General features: G+C 41.6%; 1 protein-coding gene across 5 annotated transcripts in view; it reads right to left on the bottom strand.

Moving 5' to 3' along the window:
- The window catches only part of CASK (calcium/calmodulin dependent serine protein kinase), a 316647-nt gene that overhangs the window by 29804 nt on the left and 259950 nt on the right, over positions 1-26893 (bottom strand). For all 5 annotated transcript variants that reach the window (XM_032219765.1, XM_032219762.1, XM_032219764.1 and 2 more), the window contains 2 exons: positions 24792-24988; positions 21927-22042 (listed from right to left, as the gene is read on the bottom strand). In XM_032219765.1, coding sequence (XP_032075656.1) covers positions 21927-22042; positions 24792-24988 — 313 coding nt within the window. The remainder of the gene's footprint in view (positions 1-21926; positions 22043-24791; positions 24989-26893) is intronic.

The following is a 26893-nucleotide window of genomic DNA, read 5'->3' as shown; positions in this document are numbered from 1 at the left end:
AAATGGGAATTAATCAAATCTTCTGCCAGCACTTTAGTGGGAGTTCTTGGGGCCCGATATTGCATTTGAAGAAAAACAGCTAAATCTTTTTTCAATGACTCTACATCATGTTGGATGGCAATTAATTGTTCAAATATTGAGACCACCGTTTGCGCTGTGAGAAGGCACTGCTTTGCCATAAACTCGGTTGAATTTTCCCAGGGTAAACTCTCCATACTCTGAATTATCTGGTTGTTCTTTGCTTTTTTAGTCTCTAACTTAGACTCAATAAAGGAAGTTGTTGGACTAGTTATTTGTGATAAGAGCTGGCAATCATTTTTTCCCCCCTCCAACAGATTGGAGAAGTCTAGTAAATGCTGATTTGCCATATCTTTTTGCCGGTCCTGTTCTAATCTCTCCAGATTATTGGAGATGGGGGGGGGTTGTTTTACTTACAGATCTCTTGCCAACAAAGAGCTCCTCAATTCATGGTTGTTTTGCTGTCTTCACTGGAGGGAGAGATCCTGGGCTGGTGCCATGGCGTTTCTTTTTTTTCCCCATGCTTATTTAATTCTTCGGCGGCAACAAAAGTTTTTGTTTGTATTATGTTCTACGCTGTTATCTCCACCAAAAAATGTTAATTAAATAAAAAAGAATCGAGTAGGAGTACTAAAAATTGATAAAATAAAATAAAACCAGGAGGCACTACTGCAAACACGCTCCAGCTGCACCGGCTGCAGCTCCAGAACATATAATTTAGCTCCAATCCAAGCCAGGCCATCCTTCATGGTGCACTCATTTGTACGTTGGCGAAACCACTCATCAACCTCAAGGGCTTCCTTGAATTTTGCAATGAGGTTTTGCGTGACCTCCAAAGTGGAAATGGTCTGACTCCAATGTTCCCTCTAATTTTTTTTCAGTGTGTGCGGAAAAGTATAGTATTTGAGCAGCACATTTTCATGCCTGAGCACCTGAATTTTTTTCACAGATGTTTCACAGAGCAATTGATTTATAGGATCTGAATTGGAATGGAGAAAAATGGTTTTGTGCTTGATTGTGTGTGCATGTGTGTGTGTGTTTGAGTGAGCGAGGGATCCAGTAAGGGAACTGCGCCTATTTAGGAAAGAAGGTAAGTTATTGCAAACATGATCAATCGAAGAGAAGTATGGGGACAGGTTGGGCAATAGAGAGAAAGTGATAAAAGAGTGGGAGAGAGGAAGAAAAAAGAGGGAAGAGAGACAGAAAGAGACAGAGAAGGACAGAGAAAGTGACAGAAGAGTGGGAAAGAAGGAGAGAGAAAGAGAGACAAAGAGAAAGAGGGTGAAAGAGACCGAAAGAGACAAAGAGGAGAGAGAAGGGAGAAGGAGAAAGTGACAGAAGAATGGAAAATAGGGAGAGAGAAAGAGAAGAGAGACAAAGAGAAAGAGGATGAGAGAGACAGAGAGAGAAGAGAGGAAGAGGAAAGAGTAAGAGAGAACATCTCATTTCAACCCTGAGGTGCAAATATTCTCTTTGATTGGTAATTTTATTTGTCCATTTACTATCCAATACTCTCATTTCTCCTTAAATTCATCAAGAATTCCCTTCTTTTTATTGAATTTATCACAATACCATGAGAACAACTTTTTCAGCATAGCTTTACAGCTATTTAAAATATATAGTAATTTAGGTCAGGTTTTCAGAACATTAGTCTATTTATAAGTCACTAAGTACAAAGAAACAGATTCAGAAAGTTGGCTTCCCTTTTTGTAATTGCCTATTGCCTGCTTAATTTTCTACCTACATTTTTGATAACTGATATTCACGTTGACCCAAAAAGCCCATCATAGAAAGAAACCCTCCCTATGAACTTTGATGGGTTTCCATGGAATGAAGTTTGATCTTTTTCTCAACCATACAATAGCACATTCTTTCTAAGGAGGATATAATCAAGATAGTCCATAATTGCCTATCAATCTAACAGTATGGCGATTGACAATCTCTTTATATTTCAACTCTAACTCTTTCAGTCTTAAAGGTTTGGTGAGGAGAAATCCAAAAATTCTTTTAAAGAGGAAAAAAATGCTTGCACAATTGCACCCATTGAGGCTGCCTCTGCTTTCGTTCTCCCTCCCTCAGCTGTGCAGCAGCGTCAGCGTCAGCTCTCGGCCTACGGCGGCAGCGTCATGCAGGCTGTGGAAGGAGAAGGAGGAGGAGGGAACCAAAGAGAGGCTTTTACCGGGCCTGCGCCCCACAGCCAGGACCGTCCTTGCGCCTCAAGCCGCGTTTCTTCCTGCAAAGCCCTTTGGGCAACCCGAGAGTTCCGCCTGAAGCCCAAAGGGCTTTGCAGGAAGAAACGCGGCTTGAGGCACAAGGACGGTCCTGGCTGTGGAGCGCAGGCCCGGTAAAAGCCTCTCTTTGGTTCCCTCCTCCTCCCCCTCCTTCCACAGCCTGTGTGACGCTGCCGCTGTAGGCTGAGAGCTGCCGCTGCCGCACAGCTGAGGGAGGGAGAGCGAAAGCAGAGGCGGGGCACCAAGCTTTGGTTAAGGTAGGCAAGGGAAACCGTGAGCCGAAAGGAAGTCTTGCTGGGAAGACGCGGCAGCAGGGCTTTAAAGGGCTCCCCCCCCCTCCCCAGCCAGCCAGCCCACCCAGCCCATTCTTTCCCCGCCACCACTGTATCCAACAGGTCAAGTTGCTGGGAGGAGAAAGTTTGGGCTGCAGGACATGAGATTCCTCTGGGGAGGTCCTTTGCGGGCGGCCAGTTCTAGGACTGCAAAGGACTTCCCCACGTTTGCTTTGAAAGAAATCTCTGCGCGGCAGTTAGAAACTGCTGCGCGGGGTTTTCTTGCCATGTGCGCGGCTGCGCAGCAGTGCACCTTAGAAGAAACAGTGTCTGACTCCTGGTGACAACTGGAGCGTTGGCATGACAGGTTGGACAATACTAAGCTTTGAACTGTTATACTGAGGAAGTCTGGACAAAGCATCAGCCATAATTTTTTTTCCTCCTGGGATATATTTCAAAGTGAAATTGAATCTATTGAAATGTTGTGCCCATCTCATTTGCTTGGAGGATAGTTTCCGGGGATTTTTTAAACCTCTAGGTTTTTGTGATCAGTCTATACCTCAAAAGGGTGTTTTGCCCCTTCCAAGAAATGACGCCAGGTCATCAAAGCCCATCTGACAGCAAAAGCCTCCTTTTCCCAAATAGCCCATCGTCTCTCAGTCTCTGTTAGCTTTCGAGAGGTGTAAGCGCAGGGTCGCAACTTCCCATGTGCATTCGTTTGAAATAGCATCGCCCCTACTGCAACATCACTAGCATCTGCCTGGACCACAAAAGGTGAATCCATGTCCGGGTGTTTTAGAACTGGTTCAGCTGCAAAAAGCCATTTTAATTTCTCGAACGCAGCCTGGCATTCCATAGCCAAGTTCAAGGGTTTACCCGGCCTGGGTTTTGCCTCCCCCTTTGACTTTAGGAGGTTTGTAATTGGTAGGGCAATCTTGGCAAAAGAAGGAATAAATTGACGATAGAAATTAGCAAAACCCAAGAAACTTTGCAATTGTTGGCGTGTTCGGGGGGGGGGGGGGCGACCATTGGGTGACTGCTTGGACCTTCGCTGAGTCCATATCTATTCCTTTGTGGGAGCTGCGATATCCCAGATAATCTACCTTCTCCTGATGGAACTCGCATTTTGACAATTTAGCTTTTTGAGAACTGTGCGAACAAGCTTCACGTGTTCTTCACGTGTTTCCATGTAAATAAGGATATTATCCAGATAGACCATCACGCCTTTGTAAAGGTGGTCATGTAAAACCTCATTAATTAATTGCATGAAAACAGCTGGTGCCCCCTGCAGTCCAAATGGCATAACTCAAAATTGAAAACAACCAAGAGGGCAATTAAACGCAGTTTTCCATTCATCGCCTTCCTTAATTCTGACCCGGTAGTAGGCCTCTCATAGATCTAACTTTTTGAAAATCCTTTCTTTACCCAGCTTGGCGAGCATGTCTTTCATTAATGGCAAAGGGTAGAGATTTTGGACATACACACCGTTCAGGTTTTTAAAATTAACACATAGACGGAAGGAACCATCTTTCTTCTCTCTGAATAAGACAGGGGCAGCCACTCGGGGTCTAGCTGGTTCAAGAAACCCCTTTCTAAATTTTTGTCAATGAATTTTCTCAATTCATCCATTTCTCTAGGGGTCATTGAGTAAATCTGAGGTTTTGGGAGTTTTACTCCAGGGAGAATGTCAATGCTGATGTCAATCGGTGGGTCTGTGTGAGGGTAACTTATCCAAAGATTTTTCACTGAAAACATCTTTCAGGTCCCAGTATTCCTTTGGGATTTTTTCCTCCCCTTCAATTTTTTCCTGCCCTCTGGCTGCTAGTTTGGGTTCTGACTTATTCAGTTCTGGAACCCCTTCTTCCCTTTCAGGGGGCATAGCAGACCAGATGCGTAACCACCCTTTCCTCCAATTTATGTGTGGGTTCCACTTACGCAGCCAGGGCAATCCCAATATAAGGGGCCGGTCCATTCCTGGGGCTACAAAAAACTTATTGTCTCTTGGTGGGTTCCCATCCACATCTCAATAGGCTCAGTAACAAAGTGAGCAGGGCTTCCTCCCGCAATAGAACCATCCAATTGGCAAAATGCAATTGGGATTTTCAAAGTTTTTAGCTTCAATCCCAATTTCTCTACTATTTCCGGGCTCATAATGCATCGTGTACAACCGGAATCTAAAAGAGCTAGAACTTTCTCTCATGCGCCAGAAGAGGGCACTCTAAGCTCAACTGGAATAGTCATGGGTCCTGAACGGGAACTTACCCATCGGTCATCATCAGAGTCACTTCCTTCCGAAGAGCTGGAGGTTTCATCTCCTCCTTCCACAGGGTTGAAACACTGAGAAGGTTCCTCCCCTTGCAAGGCAGGTTCTTTCCTCTTGTTGGGAGGTTTTTCCAGCCTCTTCTCTTTCCGAGGAGGTGGGTTTTTTTGGTTCATCTTGACCCAGCAATTCATGGCACGATGCCCCTCCTTCCCACAGCAGAAACACATGAAGGGTTTGGGCTTACTTGCAAATCCACCTTTCCCTCCTTTTGGGACTCTTGGGGGGGTTTGGCAGGGGGGGATTCTTCGCCCTCACCTTCCCCTTGGTACTTCAGCCTGGCCAGGTCAATTTCTACATCAGCGGCCGCTTCACACCAAGGCTGCAATCTACGGGGAGGTCTCCTGTTCACACAATGCTGGTAAATCTCTTTGTTTAACCCATCAGCGAAATGGTCCAGCAATGCTTCTTCAGACCACCCCCTCATAAAAGCTGACAGTTCCCGAAATTCTTGTACATTATCAACTACTGGCCGTTTCCCCTGGGTAAGAGTTGTAAACTTAATTCTGGCTCTTCGCTCTGTGAGAGGATCATCAAAGTGTTTCCTCAAAGCGACCCTAAAACCATTAAAGTCTCTCAAAAGCGGGGAATCAGCATTGTGCAATCCCACCATCCAATATGCCGCTTTTTCCCCCCAAAGCCATCAACCCTTACCTTGGCTTCATCAGAATCCAGTTCCTCGCCATTTGCATGTAGTTCCACGCTTGAAAAAGGAAGAGACCTAGCTCTTTTGGTTCTCTTCCGTATTTTACACTTAAAGGAGGAACCTTAGCCATCTGGCGTCTGCGCCCCCCCCTGGAATGTTTCTAGCCGCAGAGGTTGGGGTCGGTGCTGGGTCATCTTGTTCAACTCTCCCTTCGGCTCCTCCAGTCTCTCTCAGGTCAGGCAAGATATATTTTTTCTCTGTCTCTACCTCAATTTCTCTCTCCATTTCACTCTCACAAGCCCGGTGTCTCTCCCACGCTTTCTCAAAAAGTTTCATGGCTTGGGACATCATAAGATTTTCCTCCTCAGGATCCCGCCAGTCAGCTGCTGGTTTTCTGGGCCTCCTTCCAGTCAAAGGTTCTTCAGGATCCTCTTTCCATCCCACTCCCCAAGTCTACCTGGGTCGAACAGATTGTTCTTCCAACTGCAGGCCAGCCATCCGCTCTGTCTCCGAAGGGCCTGCAGCTGCTCCCATATCTTCTTCATGATCACTGCCTTGGTGGGACATTCTTCAAGTTTTGGGTACACCCCCCTCGGAAGGTGTCAGCTCCGGGATGGGTGCGAGGTAAGATCCAGCTTAATGTCACAGCTCCTTCACTTAATAACCAAGAAAGAAACCATTCAAATCCATTTTGCAGAATTAAGAGTACTTTTACTGATTATAAGTAACTAGGAACTAAGCAAAATGTGCGAAAGCATTAGATATCAATACATGATTCATTCCCCTGCCCTTGGTACCCCAGTCCATAGTCCAATCATATATCTCCACAGCTGTCAGGTGGGAGACAACTTCAAAAATCATCATCAGGTTGGTATGCCGGACAGTTGGCCTTTGCGGGAAACTCCCCTCCTTCCACATGCGCAAACAAATGGTGAGAACAACTCCCAATTAACAGTCCTCCTGCACAGATTATTTCCCTTACCCAAATACCATGCCCTCCCCCCCATTTCAATGGCAGCCGAAAAGCAAGCAGCAAAATAGAGGCTGACAATTGGTACCACAAATGGCAGAAGATAGGAGATTGTTTTGTTATTGGAAAGATACAGGTTGATAGATGGAAGAATATAACTTAAAACTAGTTAAACTTAGTGAAATTTAGTGACATAGATATGGTTAAATAAATAATTGATAATGATAATAATGTATACAATGTGTAGTGTTATGATAAGTAATAATTGGATATGAATATTGAATGGTACCCATCAAAGGAAGATTAGAAATTCTTTTGGATTATATACAAAGGTTAATAAAAAAGAACTAAGTTAGATACAGTTAAGTTTTGATTATTAGGGGGAAATGTTATGATACAGGATATAGTCAATAAAGGAGGGATAATGATGGCAACCTATATATATGTATGGGTACAACATAAGGAAACTGGATGAAAATTGCAAACAGTAATTTGGAAAAGAGGATTAGAAATTTTTGTTATTAAATATTATGGATGTTTAGTTAGAAGGGGGACATAAGGATTCAGTGTTATTGGAGGATTTTAGAAATATTAAATGAAATGCCAGTATGTGGTTATGTATTAAATCTTGGTATATTTTATGATGAAGGACGTTTAAACAGTTATAGTCAAATAAAAATGGAGGTACGATAAGGGTAACATGTATAAATATCTGAGTTAAAATACTTGAGTTAATATGAATTATGCTTGATGACTGTGGAAGAGATGCACAAAAGCCTTTTGTAACCAACTGATACACTTTCTACAGTATGTAAAGAAGGAATATTTTATGTGTTGTGTTTGTTTTGAAAATAAAAAAATAATAAAAAAACATTGTTGAAACAACCAACATATTATTACAACCACATGGCATTACCATTGCATATAAACCAACCAAAGCACTTCAAAACATCTTAACAAAAAAAAAACAGTAAAAAAAGGAATCATTTGGCACATACAGTTAAGGACTGTAATAACCACTTTATAGGTTAAACAGATAGAAGATTAGCAAAGTGTATTCATGAACAGGAGTTAGCAGTCAATAGACAGAATAAAAACTCCTTGATTTCACATAGACAAATTTAATGACAGTTTTAAAGGGAAGCTATAGCATGCTAGACCAAGCTAAATCCAAAAACACTAGGAAATTCCTGGAAGCCTGGCACTCAGACAAATCAGCCATCAATAGGCATATATGGATATATAAAATGTATACATAATTCAAAAGAGATAATATGCTAAAAGAAAACAAAAAGACTAGGACATCCCTTCACCAGCAATCAGCACCTAGATAACATCAGGATTAATACTAGACAATCATCATCAAGCAAATATATATCAACAGAGAGCAAATTCTACTCCCCTCTAGCACTGAAAATATTACCTAGTCAGGTAAAGAAATGTTTGTACACAAAAAACCAACTCAGAGAGTACTAAGAATTCCATAGTAATGAATCTGTTCACTTGGTCCTAGAGAACACTTGCTGAGAATACAACTGAGAGAAGAATATAGGGGTGATTAGGACAGCAGGTCTTTTTTGGAATAGCGCCCACCCTTTGGAAGACTTTCCCTCCCAGGAGGAATGTGCATCCCCATCTTTTTCAACTATCCAGAAGCATCTTAAAGCAAGATTATTTCAGCTCCAGCTGATTGAGTGATGGCATTTCATAATGGAAACTTACATGGATTTTTTGATTGGATGATTATGTTTTAATATAAGTATATATTTCAGAATCCTTTTGACATAGGCAAATTATTAAAATTATTAAATGGCATTGGTCTGTATGATACTGTAAATGTACTGTTAATCTGTAGTGGCAGTGAGACTTTTAGCATAGGTTGATTAAGGTCCTTTAACAAAGGATTGAGAAAAAAATATATTTTTTAAAGTGTCTGATTTGCTTTAATGCTACAAGAAAATTCTTAAAGAAAAATACACAAAACAAAAATCCTGGCTTCTGGGAGAAGATGGAAGACTGAAGAGACCTCTGTGAATAAGCTTGATATTTCAGGGGAGTCAATGCAGATCAGCTCCTATGATCCTCTCTGGGTCTAAGAGAGAGGCATGAGATTGCCCAAGCTGTCTCTCTTTATAGTGTTTCCCCCCAAATAAGACCTCGCTTGATTTTACATGTGTGCCCAATATAAGCCCTACTTCCAAAATAAGCCCTAGTTAAGACCCCACCCACCATGAGGTGCATGGATAAAAATCAAGTGAGGATGGGGATGGGGGCTGCTTACCTTTGAACAGTTGCAGCCAGGCCTCGCACACCAATCTGGAGCCTGTTTCTTGGCTGCAGAGGCCTTTCCTGAAGGCTTTTGACAGTGAAAGAGAGGCCAGGGGTGCTGCACACACCAATCTGGAGCTCGTTTTCAGCTGCAGAGGCCTTTCCTGAGGCAAAATGGAGGTTGGGGATGACACGTGTGAGTGGCAGCAAGCGGCCACAGAAGTGGGCCGGAAGGAGCCACACAGGCTCCTAGTCTATGGGACTGTTGGTGCCACGGCGGCGAGGTGAGACAGTGGAAAACATCCTCCGAAAATAAGATCTGGTGCCTCTTTTGGAGGAAAAAAAATAAGACCAGGTCTTATATTTGGGGAAACATGAGTAGTTACTCCTCTTTCTAATGAAGAGATTATAAGACTGAGGGGAAATTCGCCATATTTGGTCCAACTGCAAACAGAGTCTTTCAAAGGACACTAAGTTCATGCACTTCTCTTGGTAACTGTTTTTGGAAATGGCCTACATTGGACAACAAATTCTATTTAAAAGTTTTGCTTACTGAAAACGACCGTTGACTTACCTGAACGGTCCTTCTATGTGTGCTGCGAGGGGAATCCAAGCATGGCTTAACTTTGTCCATTAGCCTAGAGACTGAGTTATGTAAATTGCTGACCACGCCTCCTCTGACCGGATGGGCTCAGTTTCATGCGAAGTCAGCCGTTTAATGAAGTATAACAAGAACAAGAACAGTAACAGAACAATAACAGTAGCAATAAAGGCCATAGCCAAAAGGTATACAAACATCGTCAGAAGGAACACAAGGCACAAGCAATAACGTCCGGCACAGACCAGTGACACAACAATGAGGACATCCAAGTTCAAGTCACAACCACCCTGGCCAGCCGAAGCTGCGGGCGGGTTTGGATTCCCCTTGCAGCACACATAGAAGGACCGTTCAGGTAAGTCAACGGTCGTTCTCCTGTGTGCTGCTTGGGGAATCCAAGCATGGGACATGCCAAAGCAATTAAGGTCCAGGGCGGGAACTAGGCTGGCCAGGGTCCCCCGCAGGGGGGAGCACCTGTTGCAATACATGCCACCCAAAGGACGCCTCAGCTGAGGCATACACATCAACCTTGTAATGTCTGATAAATGGTGATGGCGTAGACCAGGTGGCTGCTCTACAGATCTCTTCCACTGAGGCTTGTGCGGCCCAGGCTGCCGTGGTGGCCGCACTCCTGGTAGAGTGAGGGGTGATGCGCCTGGGAACCTGCCGGGATTGACTGTCATAGGCAAGAGCGATGCACGCCTTCAACCATCGCCCTATCATGTGAGAAGAAACTTTCTGTCCCATGGAAGATGGCTGAAAGGAAACAAAGAGTGCTTCAGACCATCTGAAGGATGCTGTACGCTTCACGTAGCAACGAAGAACCCTGAGAACATCCAAGTGATGCTATTGGCGCTGCTGCGGATGAGAAAGGTTGGGACAAAAGTCCGGCAGAACGAGCTCCTGAGCTCTGTGGAACAGCGTGTTGATTTTTGGTAGAAAGGCTGGATCCAAGCGAAGAACGACCCTGTTTGGGTGGAATATGCAGTGATCCGCCTGAACAGACAGAGCCGCCAATTCGGAAACCCGCCTGGCCGATGTAATTGCCACGAAGAACACTGCCTTAAGAGTTAACAGACGAAGACTGATGGAAGTAATAGGTTCGAAAGGAGAGTCCATAAGTGCCCTGAGCACCAACGACAGATCCCAAGTAGGGTAGCGGTGCACGGTCGGGGGTCGGATGTTGGCCGCCCCTTTCAGGAAGGCCTTGACTTGAGAATGCTGTGACAAGGAGTGCCCCTGACCCCCCACCCAATCACTGTAGCAAGGGCCATGACCTGCCTGCGAAGTGTATTGGGTGCCAAACCTTTATTAAGACCAGATTGCAGAAAGTCCAACACTCGGGGCACCGAATCCTGGAGGGGGTCTGCCCCAGTCCGGCAGCACCTCCTGCAGAAGGCTTGCCAGGTAGCCTCGTAAATACGAGTGGTGGAAGGTCGACGGGCCGCCTGAATCGTGTTAATGACTTCGATGGAGTACTGAAGGTTCGTCAGAATCGCCCGCTCACGTGCCACACGGCTAATTGCAGCAACTGGGGGTTCGGATGAATGAGGGCCCCCTGATGGAGCTGGATCTGATCGTCCGGGATCCGCCACGGGCGGGAGATCGACAGGTGTACCAGGTCCGCATACCAGGTTCGCCAAGACCACATTGGAGCCACCAGGAGGACTACCGCTCGTTCCGACAGAATCTTCTGGATGACTGCCGGGATCACTGGAAGAGGCGTAAAGGCGTAAAGGAGGCCGGCCGGCCACGGACTGCACAAGGCATCCACTCCCTCTGCTCTGGGAGTCACATACCTGGAGAACAAATGGGGCAGCTGCGCATTGTGAGGCTGCGTGAACAGGTCCACCATCGGACAGCCGAACCGGAGAGAAATCTGCTGGAAGAGGTTGGGATGTAACTGCCACTCCGCATGATCCACTGTGGCTCTGCTCAGCCAATCCGCCTGGACATTGGCTACGCCCGAAATGTGCTCTGCTCGAAGGGACAACAGTCTGGACTCCGCCCAATGATGCAATTTCTCCGCCTCCATCATGAGGGCTCTGGAATGCGTGCCCCCTTGGCGGTTGACATGCGCCTTGGGGGCCACATTGTCTGTCAGGATCAGTACGTGTTTGTGAGTCACAATGTCCTGAAATTCTCACAGGGCCAGTCTGATGGCCCGTAGCTCTAGCCAATTGATGCTGTTGGATAACTCCCAGTCCGACCAACGCCCCTGTGCCACCCGATCCAGGGCATGGCCACCCCATCCAAACAGGGTGGCGTCTGTCGTAACCTGGATTTGCTCCGGCTCCTTGAACGGGCATCCTTTGAGGATCTTGGAGGACGCCCACCATCAAAGGGATCTGAGGGCTTTGGGTGAAAGACGGACCTTGAGTTGAGAATGACTGGTGTGAGACCTTTGATAAGGAAGCAGGAACCATTGGAGTGGTCGTGTGTGAAACCTGGCCCAGGGAACGATGTCGATGCAAGAAATCATCTTCCCTAACAGCTGAGAGAGCAAGGCCAGGGGCACGAGTCGTAAGGCTGAAACTTGAGCTGCCAGACGTTGGATGCTCTGACGCCTCTCCAGGGACAGGAAGACTTCGCAAGTGGCGGAGTTGATGACGGTCCCTAAGTGAAGCAGTGATGTAGTTGGCTGCAGATGGCTCTTGGGAAGATTCAGGACGAACCCGTGCCTCCGCAGGGAGTCCATTGTCACCTGATGATCCCACAGGGCTTGGTCCCGGGATGGTGACAGGACCAAGATGTCGTCTAAATAGCAATTCACTCTCACTGGAACCGAACGAAGAGAGGCCGCTACCACCGCCAGGAGCTTGGTAAAGGTGCGGGGCGCCAATGAAAGGCCGAAAGGCAAGGCCCGGTACTGGAAATGACGGCCCGCAAATTGGAAGCGGAGGAACCGTCGATGAGCTGGATGAATGGGCACATGGAGGTACGCCTCCTTGATGTCGATTGATGTCATCATGTCGCCTTGGCGGATGGATGCCAGAATGCTCTTTAATGACTGCATCTTGAACCTCTGATACTTGATGTACCAATAGCGTCTTTTTAGATCTAGAATGGCTCGCCACCCTCCTGAGCCTTTGGGTACCAGAAAGAGGATGGAGTAAAACCCTAGACCTTCCTGCCCTTCGGGAACTTGTTCTATTGCACTGATTGAGATGAGATGATGTATTTCGGTTTCCATGAGATGCCGCTTTACTGAGCACCTGGGTACGGGACACCTGATGAACCATCTTGGGGGGATGGAGAGAAATTCTAGTGTGAGGCCCAGCCTCACCACCTGAAGGGCCCAGGCGTCGGAGGTGGTTTCCGCCCACTGATGAGTGAAGGCCAGCAGACGCCCACCCACTGATTCCTCCCTCTGCGAGTCACCGGTACCTCTAAAAGGACCAGTTCCCGGAGCCACGAAAGGACCTCCTGTTGTGGGATTGCATCTGGTGCTGTTGGCGGCCCCTATCCCTGGCCCCCCCACGGTCCTGGCCGTGGTCCTGGGACTGGTGAAAACCCCTGTTGTAACTGGGAACAAATGGGGCTGCTGAGTAACCAGAATAGCCTCCCCGAAAGGACTGGCGTCTGTTATATGGTTGCTGCCGCCTGGTATTGCGCCCCGCTGAAGAGGGAAGCACCTTGTGCTTGTCCCTGGTCTCTATTAGTATGGGATCAAGAACGGATCCAAACAAAGCCCCGCCCTTGAAGGGCGTGGATGCCAGGCACCATTTAGACTTAATGTTGGCCTGCCAATGGCGAAGCCACAAGAGGCGATGAGACGCCACATTGGACACCACAGCGCGAGAAGCGAACTTGGCAGCATTAAGTGTGGTGTCCGCCGAAAACTCCAAGGCAGCCATGATTTTAGTAACGTCCTGGTGAAGACGTACTTCATCAGGGGATAGTCTCTCTTGCAACTGTTTAAGCCAAAGTACAGAAGTTCTATTAAAGAACGATGCTGCAGTAGTAGCACGCAAGGCCCAGGCCGCAGCCTGATGAGTTTTCCGAATTACTGTTTCAGCTTTATGGTCCTCTGCCTTTAAACCCTCAGAGATTTCAGATGGAATCAGGGCAGGAGATGCCAGGGCTGCTACTGGCGGATCTACTGTTGGGAATTGCAAAATGTTTTCCAGGTCAGGGGTAGAAGTATACAACTTCCTTTCCCCGTGGCTGGGCGGGGTAACCGCAGTCGGTTGATCCCATTGCTTCTGAATGAGATCCATGAATAGCTTTGGGGAAGGAATCACTTCCTGCAACGAGACTGGTTCTGCAAAGAGGCGCTCAGTAGTGTCGAGGCCTACAGCCGAACTGTTCTTGGAAGCAGCCTCTCCCATGTGGGTAGTGGCCTTAGCTTTAAACAATAAAGATTTGAAAAGAGTAGGCCTAAATAGGCTAGAAAAATTAGGCTGATCAAAGATCAGGCCCTCATCATCAGAGAACTCCCTATCAATCAGCTCCCCTTCCTCCACCAAGGCTGAATCCTCACTATAAGTAGAGGGAGGAGGAGAAGAAGAAGGCCCTGCTTGCAGATCAGGCAGACTTACCTGAGGAGGTGGGATAGGAGGGCCACTTTGTGAACTAGCAATCACCGGGGCCTGGGGCCTTCGAAGCAGCTCGGCATCCACCCCCCTGGAAATGGCTGCAGAGATCATCTGGTAAATATCAGGGGATAGGCCCTGATCATAGCCTTCCATAGGCCTTAAGCCTGCAGCAGTTGGGAGTAAATGTAGCTGAAGGCTCAGCATGAGGCAATAAGAAGGCCAAAGCAGCCTGGGCCTCAGGCAATACAGAAGGCAATACAGAAGGGGGTTGGAGCCCCACCCCTCCAGTCCAGTTTCAGAAATAGCGGGGAGGGTTCGATCCGGGGACCAGGTCTGATGCCCTGCTGTCTGGGGAACAGGTGAAATATGCTGAGGTAAAGGCGCGGGGGGGCGGAATCATGCCCTCCCCTGAAGCTTTGGAGGTTGATTTAGACTTGTCTTTCTTTTTGTGGCTTTTATCAGGGGCCCCGGAGGCCTCCCTGGGCCTCTGGCTGGTTGCTCTAGATGCGGCCCTGCCAGGCCTCGAACTAACCCCCGCCTGGGCAGTACCCTGGTTATCAACAGAGGGCTCAAGAAGCTTATCATCCAGCTAAATGGTTTGAATGGTGGTTTGGTGCTATGTAATTGCCAAGAAAATTTGAATGCTTCCCAGGCAATTTTCTCTGGACCCACTAATAAAACTTTGAACCGCTTGTCATTGGTGATGTATTTGATCTATGGATCAATAAAAATACCTTCCTAAATACTTAAGGATGTAAGATACACCCTAAAGTATTCAGGAAGCAAAATCTTTGTTCTCCAGTGTTATTAAATGTTTCAAAGAAATTAGACACTTGCAGAGTGACAAAGTTGGAAAATTTAAGAATATGAAGATGCATTTTTACAAGTTTTAGCTATAAAAAGTTTTATGGACTTAGAAAAAGTGTTTTCTGATTTGGAGTTATAAGAAGACAAGAAACTTACATTGGTAATCCTCGACTTACAACCACAACTGAGCCCCAAATTTCTGTTGCTGAGACATTTTTGTGTGAATTTGTGTTATCTCAGCTTACAGAGCTTGGATTCATTGAATGAGTTTACCAAAATGTAATATTGCAAAATATACAGCCTCATGCTACGTAACTAAGCTCCATTTTATGCTGAATAAACTAAATTATTAATGTATCTTAAATAGAAAACTATCTTTAGATAGATTTTTACTCCAAAAGTATTTATTAAAATAAATTTGATAAAAATAAAAACAATGTGATTAAAATAAAAAAAATCCAATTTAAATTAAAAATATGTTTTTTTATTTTTATTTTTTTAAAAAGCATTGATTTTTATCTACCCTGCATTTCAAGCAAGAGGTAAAATATAAAGAACAGGAAAATAGGAAATACAGGCAGACCTGGACATGTCCAAAATTTCTATTGCTAAGTGATACAGTTGTTGCCGTTTTATGACCTTTCTTTCCACAGTTAAGTGAATCACTGTACTTGTTAAATTAATAACATGGTTGTTAAATGAATCTGGCTTCCACATGGACTTTTCTTGTCTGAAGGTTGCAAAAGGTCATCACCTGACCCAGGACAATGCAACTTTCATAAGTACGTGTCAGTGGCTGAATTTTGATCACATGTTCATGAAGATACTGCAACTGTTGTACGTGTGAAAAACAATGGTAAGTCACTTTTTTCAGTGCCGTTGTAACTTCAAACAGTCACTAAATCAACTGTTCTAACTCAAGGACCACTTGTAATGGCATTTAGAGACATCTTTGAGGAATTGTGTAAGATCCTATGAATTTGATTCAATCATTTCAGCTATGTTGTGCTTTCTATGGCAGAGGTCACAAACCGGTGGTTCGCAAGATAAGTTTGGTGGTCCACCGTGCACGCAGTTGGAGGAGTTGCTCCAGGATGAGCAATGGGCCAGTCCTGTGACTAGAGCTCTGAAATATGGGCATGGCCAAGCAGCTCATGATGGGACTGGAAATCTCTGCCATAGAGGGAGGTATGAGCAACTTGCAACTTTGCAGAAGGTGCAACATGCAAAGAGTAGCACAGCCCTCGCCTGCCATAACTAGGTAATGTCCAGTTGCTGCTTGAAAAAGCATCTTTCGGACAGAACTCTATTGCATTGTTTTGGAGTGGCCAAATTGTTTTGGAGTGGCCATGATTGCGCACTGATAGTGTGGATCCTCCTTCCAATTCGTTTTATTCTCTCTCATGATAATAAGGATTAGTAACATGTCACCAATTGTAGAAAGTTCGCACCCAGCCCTCTCCTAGAAGAATGGAATATTTTGAGAAATTTTAAAAATAATATTTTTCCCTGGATGAAAAATGGAGAAACATGTTTTCTTAGAGGGAGAAAGCAGCCCCCATCTTCCTTAATAGCCCTATTCATAGGCAAAAATTCCCTGCAGAGAGATCTGAACAAAGAGGAAAGACATTAAGACACAATAGGAATTGTCCAACACCCTTTCAGGACACAAGCCCCTTCACTCAGGCCTGGAAACCATCTTGGGCATTGGATCTTCATGTCTGACACATTTAGTCTGTGGGAAACTGGGAGGGCGAATTGTAAGGAACTGGGGAGATATATATAGTCATAATAACATTCTGAGAGTCAAGGACATTCTGCCCTGCACCTGGGGGGGTATGACTAGGAGGCATCTCCAGTTGGAACAGTGTTTTGATTGGATCATGTGATGAACATGTGGGTGCTGGATAGGTGCTTAGACTTTCTTTTGGGAAGCTTTTCCCAGATGTGCCAATATGACATCTCTAATACAATAGAACTTTGAGGAGCTTCAAGCCTTGGAGTCTTATTTCGTTGGGGGTGTTACTGGAACCCCGACATTTTCATTACATCATCTCAGAGAGATGTGGTTCTGCTTCATCATTAAACCATCTTTCCAATCAGCCTCCATATTTCCAGTGTTTTTCTCCCAGCTTGGAACTGAATGAGATGAATATTTCTTCCAACAAAGGCTTGAAGTTTATTTAAATATCTGTGGCATGTACTAATTTTATTGTGATCTTGACAAGCTTGGGAGGGCAGAGACTTGAACCTGGGTCCCCTATATACTTAGTTTATTTGTCTCTTTAGCTTGCCATTTTGTAGCCCAAGTATGCCCACCCACTTTCTGGAGAGCTTAAATGACGTCTCTGGTTTCTCTTTATGAACAGGAATTGGCTGCTGATAGTAATTGTTGCATTTAATGATTTTAATTCCTCAAGGTGCTCTGGCACGCTGCCTGATTTGTAACTCTGGGTTGCAGGTATTGCTGATGAAAAGGAAGGTATTCAGACAGAATGGTTTAGGTTTCCATGACAGCTGTGACTGTCATTGATCTTCAGTGTGTATTCCTCCATTTTTGTACAGGTAATCCTTGATTTACAACAGTTCCTTTTGTGACCATTCAAAGTTACAATGGCACTGAAAAAAGTGACTTCTTACCGTTTTTCACACTTATGACCATTGCAGCATCCTCACAGTCACAAAAGACTGGGTGAGGTGATGCGTCCCTTGACATGAGTGATGTTGAATTGGCCACGCCCACCCAGTCACATGATCACCCAGCCACACCTACCCAGCCGGTCATTAGGGCAGATAACCGGTTGTTATCTTATTTGAATCCCACCACTGGATATACTGGATTTGGTTACATTTAATATCATATAAATGTCTTTCCCCCTATAATTACTCTACATAATCCTAACTTTATAGTACTTAAACTACCTTAAACTGTTCATTTTAATTCAAAGTAAGGAAATTTGGAGACCTTTGTAAACTTTGCAAAGGAGAAATTATTTCTTTCTGTTATTTAGTTTTTTGTTTATATTTGGATACTGAAATTACTTAATATCTGTGAAATGTGGACATGCTTATAGTTTAGAGTAGAGAAGTGGAACTTTTGGAATACTGCATATTGGAGCTTATCCTTTAGTAAAGGAGAAATTATCTATCTTAGTTATATTAAACTTGGGTTTTATTTTATTTTGTTTACATTAGGATATTGGGAGCATTTTGTTTATAGTTAAGAGTTGAAATGTGGAATATTAAGTTTTACGTATGTAATTAATATTAAAATCTAAATTCTTTTGCTGAAAACTGCAGTGAAGCAGGCATTATTTATTTGATTTGCCTATTGTTAAGAGATAGATTATGAAGAATTTTATATTTGTTATCTAAGAGGAGATTATGGGATTGTTTATACTTGCCAAGATGAGGGTGGGAAGTCACTTTCTTAAGGGGCTTTTCTACTTTTCTTTTTCTTGCATTTTTCTCTTTTTTTCTAGTTTGTGTTATCCTTTACTATTAATAAACTTTAATAAAATTTGCTATTCAAAACTTTTAATATTTTTTTAAAGAAACAAAAATCCTAGGAAATAATATACATACCCCTAGAAAGAATGCAGATGAGCAACTTGGAATAAGCAGTTATTTAGAATAAAAACATATTAAAAGGTGGAGAAAGCCATAGCATGGAAATACAAGAGGAGGAATGGGAAAGTGAGGAATATTGATTCAAAATGTTGCTTTAAAAAGTTTTTTTTTGTACGAAGACCTATCTCTGCTATTAATTATCTCTTAACAGGTGAGTAACTAAAGAGCAGCCGTGGTCTTCATATTTGCTGAAATCACCATTTATATTAATAATACAATACTTTTAACTGTTCACATAATATCAAAAAATAAAAAATAAAAAGTAATTGACATTACTCTATAAGCAAAGATAAGATAAGTGATGGAAAGGACCTGTATTGCTTATCATACTTGCATTTTAATACATACAGACATTTGAATAGAATTCTGACAAAAATGCAGCTTTTCTAACGTAAGTACTCTTGTGGAACTATACCTGGGTTTCTGTTTTCCAACTTTTCAAATACACACACACACACATCAAAATGTGCAAACTTTTGAGCTGTTCAGACAAAAAAGTGAAAAAATCCCCTGATTTGACTTGATAAAATCTTCATGGATGGAATTTAAATTAAATATATTTGCAAGTGTTCTGATCCCTTCCACCTTTCATTTTCATTTTTACCATGCAGACCTGATGACTTTTTGTCTGGTAAAAAATATTAGAAACCTCAAAAGTTTATGTTTCTTCTGGCAAATTTAGAACATTCCAGAAAGTAAATGCTTCTGATTCTTCTTTCCCTTCCAAATACAAATGAACCCATCTGTTCAACCATATTTATTACTACATCTTCTTAAAACAAAACCTACCCATATAGGTGGACATTCCAGGTGGGTAGCTAATGGCAGGCAGCACTGTGGCAAGTAGCAAAAGCAGCAAATGTCCAGTGTCCCCTCCCCAGGGGAGGCTCATGGAGACTGATTCAATAGGGACTGCATGTGGGTTGAGAAGTATCCCTGTGATAGGATGGGCCTCTCAGGGAGACAGTAGGTGGTGGATAGACCTGAGAGTGAATGAGTCTCTGTGTGTGTTTATTACCCATTTTCTTAAGTGATATTTGGGAGGCAGGGAAATTATTGGAGTACCATCTTGCCAGTCAGTGGAAGAGGATGGCTAGGGTGATATAGTTGGATGGGAAATGGATCAATTGCTTAAAGCTCCAGGCAGTATAATGAAAACTAAAGTTCTGTGGGGGCTTGTCTCGATTGATAGGAGGGTGATTAGATAATATGAATGGAGGAAGGGATCCAGAGCCAGGGGAACCAGAGTTGGGGGAAAATGTATACTCTGGGGGTCTGGGTCAGAGTGGTACATTCAGATGGTGATGGGGATGGGACATTTTGATGAGAAGCAGAGGGTTGTTACTGGGGAAGATGCCCCTGAGGTTTGGTACCAGTGGTGTATTCTGGTCTTCTTTGCTTAGGCCCAAACCAGTGGTGGGATTCAAATTTTTTTACTACTGTTTTTGTGGGTGTGGCATGGCTTGGTGGGACTGGCAGGGGAAGGATACTGTAAAATCTCCATTCCCTCCCCACTTGAGGGGAAGGTTACTGAAAAATCCCCATTTCCTCCCATTCAGCTGGGACTCGGGGGGGCAGAGAATAAATGGGGGTGGGGCCAGTCAGAGGTGGTATTTACTGGTTCTCCAAACTACTCAGAATTTCCACTACTGGTTCTCCAGAACTGGTCAGAACCTCTGACACAAACCCTGGTAAACAGACTCAGAGAGATCCAGGATTCAGCTGCTGCTGCTTAATTCCAGGCCAGTCAATAATAAAGCTCCCCTTATTTGTGACCTTATTAGGGAGGAGCAAGCTGACCTGGATTATCATGACTGGGCCAAAAGGTGCGGGTCAAAAGGTGCCTGGCAGGATTTCAGGTGTAGCACAAGCCTAGATTCCAGGGCAGGGGAGAGGGATGTAGCAGTTGTCATTCAAAAGTCTGTTGAAGCTGTTCTAAAAGTTGCTGGTTGTGAGACCCTGTTTCTGAAGATAGACTCACATGATCAGCTAGGAATGTTGCTGCTGTACCAGTCTCCTTGATGTGTAGCAATCTCCCTGCTTGTCATCTCAGGGTTGGCAGTGGAGCTCCCAAGGTTTATGATCTCAGGGGACTTCATTTTGCCATTCCTGAAGCTCCTCTCAGAAGCAGAATTTTATGGCTACTATTGGCCTATCCTGACTTGGAACACTGGACATGGCTCTTTTGTTGGCTCAGTAGTAATGTGATCTGAGAATAGAGTTTTCCTTGTCCATCCTATCATAGTGAGATCATGTCCTGGTGACCTTGACATTTTCATATGCTATCCTCTTCTGCAAGGAGGCCCAATTTATTTGATTGGTCTGCCTCCAGCAACTGAGGGACCTAGTGAGATTTCAAAGGGAGTCTGGGGTTGTTCCTGAGGTTCTGCCTGCCAAGGTTTATCCATAACCTGAAAAGGTTTATCATCTTTGTCCTGAATGAAGTTGAACTGTCACAGATGGACCAGTGTGTAATCTGAGGGTCATCCTGGACTCAAGACTCCTGGCCTATAAGCAGCTAACAGTCATGCTAGGAAGATCTTTGCTCAACTTAAACCTAACCCTAACCCTTTCCTGGATTCAGAAGCCCTTCAGTCACTCATACTCTGGTCATCTCCTGTATAGGCTACTTCAATGTGCTATACTTAAGACTATCCTTCAAGAGCATCTGGAAGTTGCAACTGGTGAAGAATTTCACCTAACAGGATCCAGGAAGATAGCCTTCTCTGCTATTACCCCTGTCCTTTAGAACACCTTGCTCTCAGAGATGAGGTGGACCGCCATTCTTCTGACTTTCAGAAAGAGTGTCAAGAATTGCCTCTACCAACTGGCATGGAGTTGAAGAGTGTTAGGCAATCCTGGTGATGATTGGTGATGTGAGGCTGTTCTCTCCACCTTCGCATTTTAATTTTAATACTATATAATCCTATGGTTTAGCCATACCCTTACTGAGATTCGAACTAAATATATATGACACTAAATATATATATATATATATAAATATGACACTAAATACACACACACATACACACTCTTTATACAATTAAGGACATTTAACATATACAAATATATTTAAATCTCCCAGTTACACATTTCCTTTAGTAGCAGAATATCACAGTTCAATTTATTTACAGAAATAAACTTCAAAAGGAGTGCTACCTAACATGGTTGCCATTTTTTGATTTAGTAATTAAAAATAATCCAAACTCAAATAATACAGAATAATTTAGAATATGTTTAGTTTCATTTATATTATAATAAAATACAGAATATGCTCAAACTCTGAAGGAATTAAAAAAATAAAATGATGAAAATTATGTTTCTTTAATTCATCTGCATTATTAATAATGACCAGAAATGCATATTTAAGCTTCAAACATATGCATGCACAAAATCTTAGATTACCTAGCATTTATCTCTCCCCCCCCACCTCAATACTTATTTTGCTCTAGAGGCAAATAGCTAACTAAATTTAGCTAATAATTACATTTCCTTTTTCTGCTAAATGTGTTTGAACATATTGATTTTTTGCAACTAAACATGTCCCTGGGAAATTAATATTAATGTTTAAAAAGCTAACAGTGCACCAATTTTAGGAACGTCTGAGATAGATTTGTATTTTTCTCACCTGCATTGTGCTTTGCTAAATATTTGTCTTTGTACTGCTTCTTTTTCTTTCCAAACCAAGTACAGCTTGCCTGCTGCTCTTGTTTAGTCTTCTCCATAGCAATACAAGCTACTCGCCTTGCAAGTGAACAGGAAACAACTATCAGCTGTACATTAAAGGTGACCTACTTTAGTATTATTAATTCATAAAATAATATCCCCTCCCACTTTTTACTTGTAAACAGATTAAAATATTTTCAAGGTTTCAAATGGAAATTTTAAACGAGTATTCTGAAAGTACAGAGGCCCTCTTATGTAGCAGCCACTCAGGAGACTATAAAATTAACTGCAGTGTTTGAGAACTTTGTAGGATAGGAATAACACTGTAATAGTTCCTGTTTTTTAGTTATCTGAAAGGACAGGTCACAGTGGAATGTTTTCCAGTTCTCAAAACTTGTCATGGCCAAAAACTGATAGACACAAAGAGAAAACTCCTGTGACAATATTCATACAGATATAATCTCAATAAATGGGCACAACATCAATTAAGCTTCATTTGACCTCCTCAGTTGAATTATCATCAGGTATTGATCAAATTGAATTCAAGAAATATATCTACAAGGTAGAAATGTATGCTTTTACAAATGATCACGGTATACTTTCCTAAATCAGAGACCAAGGAGGTAATTGAATTTGTGTATATTCATCGCTTCCACTAGTATTCTAATGGACTTCCTGGCAGACTGAATGATCAACTGTGTTCCAATGAAGTTACTTTTAATAAGCTAAGGTCAGGATTTCCCAGCCATTATAGAAGACTACCAAAATAGAATCAAGATCCAGCATGAGTTATATTTTATGATGCAGTTCTTCTGAAACCAAGCATTTATGACCTAGAAGTGGTCTAAGATCAGTGTAATATAGCTAAAGAAAAAAATTTCCCCTGTCCAATTGTGTCCGATTCTAAGGGGCAATATTCATTTCCGTTTCTTAGCTAGTGTTGTCCAAAGATGTTTCTGTGGTCATGTGGCCAGCATGACATCACATCACAATGCAGAACATGTGGTGAAACATGAAATGCTGTTACCTTCCCATCGAAGTGGTACCTATTTATTTACTTGTATTTGCATGCTTTTGAATTGCTAGGTGGGCCAGCATAATATAAGTATTACCCAAATAAAACCATTTATTGAGGCATGAGATTATTGTTGTGAGGATAAAATGAGGCATTCAGTTCTCAGAAAAAAGAATATATAAACAAAATACAGAAATTAACTGATAATACAGTTTATTACCTCTTTAGAGTTAGTGGATTCATTTCAGGTTGCCAAGATAGTAAGGGAATTATTGTGTTGCAGACAATCTGTTTAATACAAACCTAAGTAATCACTGGGTTTTTCTTTCTCCAGAGAACAAAATTTTAAAATGATTTTAGCTATTGATATTGTGACAGCACCCTCTTCATTGATTTTTATAAGATACTACATCTCAATATATGTATTGCTAAAGATTGAAGTATTAAGAAAGGAAACTAAAATACAAGAACTGTGTATTTCAGGCCAAATTAAAAACAATGTAACTTCTTTAAAGTCCATTATAATGATAGTGATTGCAATGAAACAAATGCCATCTGATGAAATTTAAGTTGTTGTCTGGAACAGTTTACTACTTTTCTAAACCACCTATAATCTTTTATAATCTACTTTAGCAAATCAATTTGGGGACAGGAAGAATATTTTTCAACTATTGTGAGCTGGCTGTTTTTACTATGATATTATCTAGGCAGAAATATTCTCGTCATATTTATTTCAATCATTTTTATCTTATTCTATGTTGTATGTTAAGACATGAGTGGAAACAGTGCAAATAAAAATTCACCAACACGAGGATGAAGTTGTTTGATGGGTATTGTTAGTATATTCTGTGAGACTGAAGTTGTTTCAGGAATAATAGTTAAACTGAAAGAAGTTAGTACACTTGCAGATGGCAGTTATAATATCATATACAAGCAATCCTTGTTTAGTGACTTGTTTAGCGATTGTTCAAAGTTACAACTGCACTGAATAAGAACACTTATAGACAATCCTCTTAGTGGCCATCCTTGTAGCACATGGTTGTAATTCAGGCACCTAGCAATTAGTTTACAATTATTACAATTACATAGTCCCGCAGTCATGTGAATGCCATTTGTAACCTTCACTGTCAATCTCTGACAAGGAAAGTCAATGGGGAAGCCAGCAAATGGTGATCACATAGCCATGCCTAACAACTGCATAGGATTCACCTAATGATGGCAATTGGAACTGCCACAACTGCTGTTGTAAATCAGTGCAGTCATGTTATATCACATTTTAAGACTGCGTTGCTTAGTGATGAATTGCCAATCCCAATTATCTTTGTTAAATGAGATCTAACCGTACATTATATCCAGAATCAATATGGTGTTCATATTGGATTTTGTGAAAGATTGATTAAAATATATATTTTCAACTGGGCTATGGGGCAACAATAGCAGGATCATCTTCTTGCTTCCTTATTGTTTTAGGTATTTTTTGATAAGGCTGATAATTTTTTTCTTTATTTACACACAAGTTTTCAAGTAACTCTATCTTCTCTTATAAGAGGATGGAAAAATATGATTTTTTTACTTAGGAAAACTGCCACCTAAATTTCTATAGCAAGTGACCTAATGAATACTTCATACTACTTTATACAACTAAAAATATGTTCTGTTTTCAGTAATAGCCTAGCCAATCAAGTTACTTCATTCAAGCATTCTCTTTATCAACCAAAACCACAAATGTTTAAAATATGAAATACTGACAAATTCAATTATTAAAAATTTAAGCAAACTACTTTCATGTTTATCAATTTCCAAACAACATACCATTCCTGAAGCTCAGGAGAAGGAATGAGACCTGCAGTTCCATTTTTTGAATTCTCGAGTTTACCCTGCCACCAATTGTGATCATCTTTGCTAATAATCTGGATAATATCGCCAACTCTAAATCTGATACCAGCTTCCTTGCAGGGAATAAGATCATCTTTTGCTGGATCATATTCAAATTGTGCTCTTACATATATCTGAAAACAATATTAAGAGACAGAAAATATAAAGTTAATATGTTAGGATTTTAGATATAATAGCTTCCATATACAGATTTAAGTTTTCCTTTGATTTTCTTTTATAAACAGCCTTTAAAATAGAATTGCAGAAGATTTGGGGCATCGTCTGAGAGAGTTGTGTAGCTATAGTTGAAATCATATATACAGCCAATATTCTGTCACATTTCAAGAAAATCCTGTCTTCCCCAGTTATAGATTTATAAAGCAGAACCTGCAGTATTTGAGAGGGTTTCATAATAATCTAGGTGAAGTTTTTGGGGAGAAATGCAGGGAGAAAGAAGCAGACAGATCTACTGCTTGAACTAAATTCAACCAAGTGGACAAATTCACACATATTAATAAACTAAGATCCAAAAATTATTTAGATTAGCAATTATACTGCAGTTTTTTTTGGAACATAATGCTAAATATGAATAAAAATATTTTAAACTACATTTTGAGTATAATTTTATTGGTCACATTACTGTTTCACCTCATGCCTCATTTATAAAAATGGAGAAATATTAACCACAATACAGGAATAATAGAAAAGCACAATTAAAGGATTATATAATATTGTGCACTAATTATATAAAAAGTATGTTCATATGAACAAATAGGGGTGATCTTTTGCTTGCAAAAAGGAAGGATTGTAGGAGTATGACTCTAAACTGTGAGAAGTGGTTTGTCCAAATATATTGAGCTCCCTCAGTATATCATCTGCTGCCAGAACAGCAAATGTTGAATTACATCTAGCTAATAAAAAGTGGCTGTCAAACTGTTACTTAATCTCAACTGGTAAGAGAAATAAAGTATATTTTCAATTAATCATTATGAGAAGCTGGGGTTCAATTTTATGAATCATCCTTGGGATAATTTATACTTACTTCATTTTAAACTACATATATTCAGTTACTAATAACATTTTTAAAACCCAGCTCACAAGCTATACACAGTACTACTTGGCAACGGTATAATCTCTCAGAATAAATGATTTTTTAAAATGTATATCACTGAGCTGACCTTGGGTGATCTCAAAAAGCTAAGCAGGATTAGCTTTTCTAAAATTAATATTTTATTTATATTATATTAAATTGATATTTAATATAAGATTAATATTTGGAGATATCTAGGAAATATCAGGGCTATTGACAAGTCTTGGAAGTTGAAAAAAATATCTTGGAGAAAATAAAAGCAAAACTAGAGTATTTGAAATGCCACATGAATCTTTATGCACTAGGGAATCATTTACATTTGTTTATTTTGGGGGGTACATTTATTTTGCTTAATAATAATATATAAAACATTTCATATTTTTATTACTATTGTATGAACTAAATTCATTCCATCAAGGCATATTACAATTGGTTTACATATAATGTTAAATGATGTTTTGGAATGATTACTGTTCTATGAACAAACACGAGGAAATATAGATTCACATACTTTGCTTTTTCTGTGTGGCTGGGTTAGTGTTTTATTGCACTTTCAAAGAAACCTAAATTGGTTTTATTTATAAAATCCAAGGTCATGATTTAAAACAAGAAAGTTTACTTAATATTCTTCATGTTAAAAAGCAATTTTATCTCTGTAACTTAATGTGCATTAAGTTTTAGAGTTCTTTTAAGATCTATTAAGGTAGTTACAGATAAAATATGCAATTTCTGTATTAAGATACAGCCCAATTAAGAGTTTTTCATAAATTTTATCTATCATCCATTTACTGTTATCACACATGTTCAAGAAAATCTGAAATTGAAAGAGGTCTTTTGGTTATACAAATATAAAGAAGATATGGCTGCAATTGTTCATTTAAAAAAAATATAAACAGCCCTTCTGTTTGTAGTTAAGTTCCAGATCTTTTGAAAAATCTGGGGAAAGCTC

Source organism: Thamnophis elegans, chromosome 6 (genome assembly GCF_009769535.1).
Source record: "Thamnophis elegans isolate rThaEle1 chromosome 6, rThaEle1.pri, whole genome shotgun sequence".
NCBI classification, from domain to species: Eukaryota; Metazoa; Chordata; class Lepidosauria; order Squamata; family Colubridae; genus Thamnophis; species Thamnophis elegans.
Note: the sequence above shows the minus strand (reverse complement) of the source record. Positions and strands in the feature narration are given on the sequence as shown.